The following is a 9423-nucleotide window of genomic DNA, read 5'->3' as shown; positions in this document are numbered from 1 at the left end:
TTAAAAAACACACCTTTATTTTCATTGTTAGATTCTTTCTATTGTCTTTTATCTCATTATTTTTAATTTCATCATTCATCTTCAATATCTATGTATTTCGAATGTGTTTTTTTATTAGACCTTTAGTAGACTTCATAACTTTCTACAACACCTACCTTATGTATATTTGCATGGTTTTTTTATGGGTTATGAAAAAAGGTTTATTGAGATTTTTAATAAATATTTTCAATCTTTCACTATAATAACTCTTTTAGTTACTCTAGATGATAAAATCTTCATTTAGTTAACATAAGCAAAATATTTAAAATATATATACATAAACAAATGTGTTATATTTGCTTTTCATTTGATTGCACAATTGAACGAACCACTCCTGGCTAAGGAATGAAAAATAACAAAATGAAAGGACTGGCTTTTCTTAAGGAATTCTCTATTCCATTCAATCGGGCAAAAGAAACAGGTTTTGTTCATTCTGTAAGTATGAACCATTCAGTAAAGCAACACATTTATTCAGACTAAAAACAGAAACATAAGTCATATACGATATAAAAATGCTTTTTTAACTAACAAGTCAAAGTTTCAGTTTTCACTAACATTATCTCAAATTATCAAACATACATAAACAATTAACAATCTATATCAATTTACGAAATTGACCTTCACCTAGCCCGTTTTGGGCCAAGAGGAAAGGAAACCCGTTGAGGAGTATTTTGTGGCAAATCAGTCCTTTGTTCTTGTGACATATTTGTTTTAGGGTCACTACCTTCTTCCTCTTCCTCTGTTTCTTCAATAGCTTCATTTGTTCTTTTCCTCGGAATCACAAGTTGATAATTTGGACTGATCAAAGTGTCAGAATCAGGGGGCAGTGCCATTCCTGGTCCGGCTATCGACTTCGGCAACGGAATCTTATTCCGGTTCCTTGCTAATTCCAGTAGTACCTTTAAAGAAATCATGGCATAATCAGAACAAGAATACAATATAACAATATACATGAATGATACTGAATTTGGCTCATTTGTTATACATAACATGACAAGGCAAATAAACTTGGGTAGTGTTTGGTATGCTGGAATCCAGGAAGACAACCTCTTTGTTTTGCCCGATGGAATGGAATTAACCATTACGAAGGAATGTGATTACTTCCACTTAGTTATTTTTCGCTGTTTAGTGCCCTGTTTGGTATGCAGGAATCACATCAGGAATGGAATAAGATATTCAGGTTCAGGAACAGAAAGACACATTCAACAGGTAATCTGATTTCCTTAAAATTCTTCTCTTTGTATTTGCATATCATATAAAAATTCATCCAGTTCCTACAAGCCAATTCCATTACCTTATCCATTCCATCCAACCAAACAGAAGACCCTTATACTGCATTTGGCAAGCTAATGTGAACAATTCTAATTTCAAGAAATGGCAAAAATGGAATCGGAATCATGATTACCTCTCGTGGAGGAGGTTGGGAGAAGCTGAAGTTGACTTTAGACTGAATAGCAAGCTTGACATCATCGGAATCAATGGTTGACTTTCCAGCATGTTCTGAGTAAACTTGTGCATCAGTCAACACGTCAACCACATATCGATACCATAATTCAAGAAACTGGTGAACAACACGGGGTTCATACTGGTCAACCCCCATTGACTTTAGCAAAGTTTTCACAATCTTGGCATCTCTTGGCAAATCCTCTTCTCCATCAGCCATTTTTAGGGACTTCTTGAACCTTATATATGAAGTGGCCAAAGAAAATTTAGCCCGATTTATTAAAAAAAATGATAACTTAAACAGTTTGGGTTTTTTCAAGGGCATCAATACCTTTTGAAAGGGTCTAATGGTCTACAATAAAAATGGTTATAATCAAAATCAAAGTTATTAAATCGTGTTTTTATTAGCCTTTTTGGATGTTGAAAGCTAATGAAATATAGTTTGTAATAAAGGGTAAAATCAAGTATGTTTGAATTTGATCATCTAGGTTAACTACGGATTTCTTTTGATGCGATATCAAGAACTACTTGTCTTTAAATCAATCTTTCTCCACATGTTTTATTTTGAGCTTCCAAGTTACTTATTTTGCTATGATATTATATTTCATTTTCCTAAAACTAAGGGCTTTACAATTCAGCAGTAAATGCCCAAATATAAATCTTTGATTTATCAAACGGATTTATTAGAGACATACAAACTGATGAAACCCCAAACACATCAAATAAGGAAAAAAAAGAGAGAATAGTCGATGTTAAAAAATACAAGGGTTTTTTTTTTTTTGTATTATCCAATCCAACCATAGAGTTGATAACTTCCTAGAATCACCAACAGATCTAATTTCTGCAAAATTATAAAATCTTTAACAATAAATCACGGACTATCAAAACTGAAAGAACAAATTGTTGAAACTTTTTATATTCTAGAGAATTTAGGGGTTTTGTTCTTACCTGAGAGGAGGCGGCGACAAGGATGAAAGGCGGAGAGGTAGACGAGGCTGTTAACAGCGGTGACAAGGTTGAGAAGCAGCGGATTTGTTGTGTGCTCGATCAAGGAGTTGGAATACTTCCAAAATCTCACTGAGCATGAACGATTTGAACCCAGCCCAAAGTTTTATTTGGACAAAATTACATAAATAGTACCTATAGTTTACTAAAAATCATAAAAGCTCAATTCCCGTAAAAAAATTTGTTGTGAATGGTTCTTTTGTTTTTAAAAATTACATGGTCGGTGATTGAGCCATATGAAATAATATTTATATCTTTTTTTAATCTTTTTCTTAATTAAATATAACTTAACAAAAAAATAGAAAAGAAAATTAGAAAAAAGACACCTCTTTCCTCTTGTCTTTGTAATGTTGTCGAAGTCTTCGTCATGTTGTCGGAGTACTAGATCTCATGTCGTCATCTTCTTCCTCACGTCGCCATCTTCATCATGTCACTAGAGAACCTTAGATTTTCAACCTGAATCTCTACTCGGACTCAAAACCCACATTAACGTCTCGAGAATTTATCACAAAATTGTATCGGGATATCATGAATTTGTAAATGGACAACCAAACATCAAGACACTATCTTCGATTGGCGATATCAAATGGGTCAATTTCCTGAAACCAAAAGTCGTCGAAGAACCATCACACCACAACATTGCATCCTATATTTCTATTTCTATTTCGATTTGGCAACATCACTAGGCCAATTTTGATTTTACGCCATATACAACATCAATTTGCAGTAATTCAAGTAAATGTGGGTGAATCTACTGAACTTCCAAATTTGGTTTCTTCTTTGCAGATTTAGCCTGTTAGCAGGTTTGAGCTAACAATTGTTCAACATTAGCATGAAACTCATCATAATTATTCAAAATTCACCAACGAAATTATGAGCTAACAAAAGTAGAAATTGTTATTGAAATTGAAGACACACATCGGTTGTGAAAGAAAGAAATCAGAAGGAGAACATTGGTAGTGATACAAAAGGGATAAGGGGTGGGTGGGTCTGTTTCAATGTCAGTCACAAATAACGAAGGGAATGGGGTTGGTAGGGTTGGGTTTTCTTATGGTTTTCAAACAGATGGAGAGGAAGAAGATATAGGAGAGAAGGGTATCGTCGCAAGGGAAGGAGATGACGGAGAGAATGGCAGTCTATCGTCAATGGAGGCGACGTTGATGAAGTTAGTTGTAGAAGGGAAGCAACGTCATTTTATTGTTTCTTATGAAAAGAGGAAGGTGTTGAAGACGATAGTGGGAAGAATGGAGGAAGGTGACGAGTTGTTCGTTGGAGAATGGATAATGCATTAGGTTTGGTATTGGATGGTGTAACACCCGATTCAAGGTATCTTTCATTTTCATCACACAAAAAAAATTGTTGGGTGAAAATAACACATATTCAACAATCGTTTTATAGGTCATTTCCTTATACATCTCTTATAACATTGCTTCATGAATGAGGCCTAGTCTTGGTTTAATTGACAAATTATTAATTTTTTACATATAGTATATATATATATATATATATATATATATATATATATATATATATATATATATATCCTTCCTAATAAATAAAAAATCTTTTTAACACATGTCACATTCTCATTTATTTTGCCACATATAATTTTATGGGTTTTTTTTAAATTAATTTTTATTCCATATGTCATTTTATGGTTTTTTCATTTTATTAAATTCCAAATATTATTTAAATACAATAATAAATGCATATCAATTTCATTAACAAACTTTCCTTTTAATTTCAAAATTACTAAATTAAAGATTCATTAATTTTCTTTATTTTTTATCTAAATTATTTGTTTAAATTTAAATCAGAAAAACAAAACATTTTAACTTTTATAATTCAATATTTTCTCACTTTTCTTATAAATTTAAACTTCTCAAATATTTAGAATTTTGTATTTAGTTTTTTCTTTTAAGTAAACTCATGTAATACATGGGTCTCACACCTAGCATATATATATATATATATATATATATATATATATATATATATATATATAGAGAGAGAGAGAGAGAGAGAGAGAGAGAAAGAGAGAGAGAATTAGGCTCAAGTATAAAACTATAAATATTATGTGAATGTATGATCAATTCTGGACCAATCATTTGATAAAGGTATAATAGTAACTTTAGTTTTAGTTAATTATGGTAAAAACTTAAATCTTTTAATAACCATTTATATCAACACTACATGTTAACAAAAAAAATCAACACCATGCATCATCGTCTTCGTCCCACAAACTGTACCATCGACCCTCATCACCAGGTTCATCCCCATTGTTGGCGCCTCTCTTTTTCTTGTCTTTGTGGTGTTCTTCTCTGGTAATTATCTTCATGAGTTGATGAACCCTTTTATTGCCCAGATTCAACCTTTCCGGCATCTGCAACTACAATCATCGGACCACTTACCTGCTCTCTGGGTGCTCTGATTAATAGTTACATCCTTAGTAACTTGTAAGTTGAAGACTAGACATCTTCTTTTTCCCAACATCATGTTTTATTCAATCTCTTATTAGAGATTTAGAGTATTACATTATGGTTTCTTTATTTCTTTTTATTTAGGATTTTAAAGTTTTGATTGTTTAAGAATGAGTGTTAAATCTAGTTAGATAAAAAAATAATAGAACACTCATCATTCTTTTGCATTTATAATCTTGTATTTAAAACTAAGTTGAGTTGGCTTACACTCTACCATTTTTTCTACTAGTAATTTCCTCAAACACCTTATTTGCATACAATAGTTCAAGTTTCTACCTCTCTAATATGCTTGAGTGGTAAGATTGTTTATCATCGTTGAATTTGGAGTTTTGAATTGCAAATCATTAAGCCCATAAGCCCTAATTTTCACTCCACTGAATTAGTTTGGTTTTCACATCTGCTTTTTATAAAAGTTCATTTCTTTTGACCGGAAACTTCACATACATCGAATTCTTGTCGTTTTCTTTCATATTGCAATAGTAAAGACACATTTTTTCATTTTAGCCTATGTATGCTTAGGTCTATGTAATTAGTTTACTTAATAATAAATTTTTATCTTGAAAAAAATAAGAATCTCATGGTGTATGTAGACTATGGATAATCTGTCGGTTGTTCCTGATAAAAAGCTTCTAGCAAGACTAGTTTTTTTATTAGAGAAGAAGCTTGGTGTATAATGGGAGGTGGATTAGTAGAAGAGAGAAAATAATTGTGGTTTAAGTACATCACCTCGATCATAGGTCTATTTCTATATCTTTAAAATATGTATATATTGAATATTCCCAAGAAAATATTGTTGAGATTTGTTGCATATTATATTGTATTTATGTGTAGGTCTTGAACAAACTTGTTGCTCTGAAACCTGGAAAAACAGTATACGAAATGATTATGGATGTAATGTTAGGAAAAGATGAAGATGTTGGAAGTAGTTGTGAGGAAGAAAGTACAAGGGAGTATAAAAGTCTTTTTTCTTTTTCTTCATATTAAGTGATGTTTGAATAAAAGTGTTGTGTGGAAAATTAGTTTATAAAGTATTCAAGAACATGACAGTATACTTTGGGAAATGGAAGGAAAAATAAACAATGATCGATTTGTAAAAAGTTTGGACTAAAACAGAATGTCTCAATTTCGTGACTCTTTTCTATTAAGTTGTTCTTTTTTACATTAAGTAAAAAAGAAACACTAATTGGAACTATGTAATAGTTAAGTCAATTTGAATTGAACCACTTCTGGATAAAAAAAAAACTTGGATTCTTGTAGTTCCTAGATATGATTTCTCTATTTCCTTTGGAATTTAATTGTAACGCCCCGTTCCTAAAAGTACTTATTTATGAGTCCCCGGGATTTAAGAGGAAGAGTATTTTGGTCCTTTTATGGGAAAGTGGGAAAAGAAGGCCAAATATGAAAATTTGGGACACGCCAAGTACGCCCAGCGTAAGTGCGTAATTGGACGCGGGTGCAAGGTCGAGTACGCCCAGCGTACTCTCAGAGTCCTAAAACCCTAAAATTAGGGTCAGCCACTATATAAGGAACATGTTGGTTCTTACCCTAGCCTCCATAAGCTCTCTCTTAACCTCAGAAACCTTTGATAGCCGTTCCACCTCCATTGTTGGGTGTGTTTGGCCTTGGAAAGCTCATTTTAGCAAAGGAGAGGCTAGAAGAAGAAAGAGGAAGTTGTCAAAGAAGGAGTTGAGTGGCTAGAGCTTATAGATCTGGAAAGATATCATCCTTTGGAGCCTATCTGAGGTATAAAGCTTCTTGCTTGACATTTATATTGCATAGATCTAAGTGTTGTGAAGTTTTGACATCATTCTTGTCCCAAAAGTCCTCATCTTGATGCATGTTTTGAGTTAGTTGAGATTATCTGTCCTTTCAGACCTTTGGAGAGGTCTTGAGTGAGAAAAATGAGGTCCCAAGGGTTGTGGTTGTTCCATGTGTGAGATAAGTAGGTCTTAATGGATTAAGAGCTTTATGGACATACCAAGTGATAAAATTTGAGACTTTATGAATCTTAGGCATATTTGGCCTAAGGATCTGAAGTTTGGGCTTAAGGGCTTAAGCCATTAAGAACTTATGTGGACTTAATGAGCAGCGAAGTTACGCCCCGCGTAACAGAGGAGTACGCCCTGCGTAACAGGTCAGTGCCCCGATCCCCAATTGCGAATCAGCGTGTACGCCCCACGTACCAAGGAGGGTACGCCCAGCGTACTCCCTCTGTTGTGTTTTTCATTTTGGGCCTTAGGGATTGGGTTGTTATTGGGCTGCTGGACTTTGGGTCGTGACTGGACATTATGGATGGAGTACTATGGACCCATTAGTTGTTATGGACCATGGGTCTAGGCCCATTTGGTGAGGTGGGCCCAATTTAGCAAATTGGGCCAATAGTGGGCTTTGCTTCGGACTTTTGGTCTTTGGGCCATCAGTGGGCTTGAGAGCTTATCAAGTGTTGGGCCGAATTGAGTTAAGGGTAAATTGGTCAATTTACCCTTGGAAGGGTGTTGTGCTTAGCCTAATGATTATTTTGCTATGTTTGCTAGTTCGGGATTTTCAGTGAGTCGGTGATTCGAGAATCCGCTTCTTCAGTTCAGAGTTTCGCCTTTTCGGCAATGGCAAGGTGAGTTATCCTCACTATATCAACAGGGTCTAAGGCACCAAGGCCAGCCCTTTATCGGATTGAGATCCGGGTATTGTTGTTATGTTAGTGCTTTGATATGTTTGCATCCTGGTAGCTAGGATGGTATATGTTAGAGACCTGGTTAAGGTCGGTATCCTGTTATGTAGGATGATGCTATGCTAGTGACCGGTTAGGTCGGTATCCTGGTTTGGATGATGATATGTTATGTGATATGCTAGATCGGCTTGTTGACTGTGAATTGTTATATGATTGTATGTTTATGTGCACATGGTTGTTGGACTGGGGTTGGGTTGAGGCGGGTCCTGCTTTGTGCTGTAGGCCAAGATACCCAGGGCGGACCGGTTGTCCCGAAGGCCCAGCGAGCGGTCCAGATAGGCTGTAGGCCCCAAGAGGGCGGACCTGACGTGTCGAGGCTCGGAGAGTGGACCAGGCCAACTGAAGGCCCGGTGCGGGCGGACCAGTCATACTGTAGACTCAGAGAGTGGACCAGGTGGATTGAAGGCCCGGAGCGGGCGGACCAATCACACTGTAGACTCGATGTATATGGCTAGACTCGGAGGGTGGACCAAGTGGACTGTTGGCCGATGCGGCGGACCAGTCACAAAGTAGACCCGAAGTGCTTGGTTGTTCTGTGTTCTGATATGATATGGCATGTTATGCGTGTATGGTATATGTGTTTGGTATTTTGGGGGTATCTCACTAAGCTTTCGGGCTTACAGTTATGGTTTAATGTTTTTCAGGTTCTTCAGGAGACCGTGGCAAGGCAAAGGCGTGATCGTACCGCTCCTCATGATTACGTTTTATGATGTGATTCTGGGAAGACTCTGATAATAATTGTATTGAAAACCTTTTTGTAATAACATTGAGAAAATGAGTTGTTTTTGAAAAGTTAAAATTGGTTGAATTTTTATGGTCGTTACATTAATTTTGTTAGTCTATGGTTTTGTATTTTTACCCGTTGGAGTTTGGAATTCAATTTCACATTTTACTAGTGTATTTGTTTGTTTTTAGTTAGGATTGTTCATTTACACATATCTCCATTAGTTGTTCTTAACTTTTTAAACATGACTTATTATTTAAAAAGTAATCATATGCTAACTATTTATTTGTTAAAACTATGAAAGAATGGGATGGAATCATATATTCAACAAGAATGTGTATGTATCTTTTGTCTATATATTCACCAAGAATGCTTTGTTTATTTCATCCATACGTATCACATTATTAATGCTTAAAAAAATAGAAAATTGTATGTTATTAATGATATTTGTTGTAATTGTAGGTGTAGTATGCAACACCATAAAAACAACAACAGGAACATGTACAATGTAACGTCTGTGTTTCTGGGCTTGTCATTAATGTTGATATAATAGTCTAGGTTAACCTTTGTAACCCATTTTGAAATAATAGAAGTGTATTATTTGAGTATTATGTGTTTTGTGCTTAATTGCTTAATTATGTGATTTGATTAATTAAGAATAAAATGAGCATCAAAATTTAAGTGTAAAATAAACTTGATATCTTTGGATAATGTTGTAGTAGTTGAAACGAGGTTTCCGAATATATATATAGAACGCCCAAATCTGACTTCGTATGAGGAAGTTATGATTTTATGAAGTTTCGATTTAGCGATGTGCAGCCCGAATACTCGATTTGAGATCGAGCGGTTTTTAGCCGAAACAATCTAAACAAGAATCGAAGATCTCATTGTTAGTATCGAAACGATGAAAAGTTAGGCAAGAACGGACGTCGGACGAAGAAATTATGAATTTATAACGAAGTTTTTCTGTCCCGGCCTACTAAAAATAAATAATAAAAATAAAT

At 34.7% G+C, this 9423-nt stretch overlaps 1 protein-coding gene across 1 annotated transcript; it reads right to left on the bottom strand.

Annotated features, from left to right (window-relative positions):
- Positions 1-539: 539 nt before the first annotated feature.
- On the bottom strand, positions 540-2585 carry TAFII21 (TATA binding protein associated factor 21kDa subunit). The gene is made up of 3 exons (XM_079039896.1): positions 2431-2585; positions 1445-1721; positions 540-938 (listed from the first exon to the last, which is right to left on the bottom strand). The coding sequence occupies exons 2-3, from the start codon at positions 1700-1702 to the stop codon at positions 660-662; spliced, it is 537 nt and encodes a 178-aa protein (XP_078896022.1). The 5' UTR covers positions 1703-1721; positions 2431-2585; the 3' UTR covers positions 540-659.
- Positions 2586-9423: the final 6838 nt, after the last annotated feature.

This window comes from Lactuca serriola, chromosome 4, assembly GCF_051521515.1.
Source record: "Lactuca serriola cultivar US96UC23 chromosome 4, Lser_US96UC23_V15, whole genome shotgun sequence".
NCBI lineage: Eukaryota > Viridiplantae > Streptophyta > Magnoliopsida > Asterales > Asteraceae > Lactuca > Lactuca serriola.
Note: the sequence above shows the minus strand (reverse complement) of the source record. Positions and strands in the feature narration are given on the sequence as shown.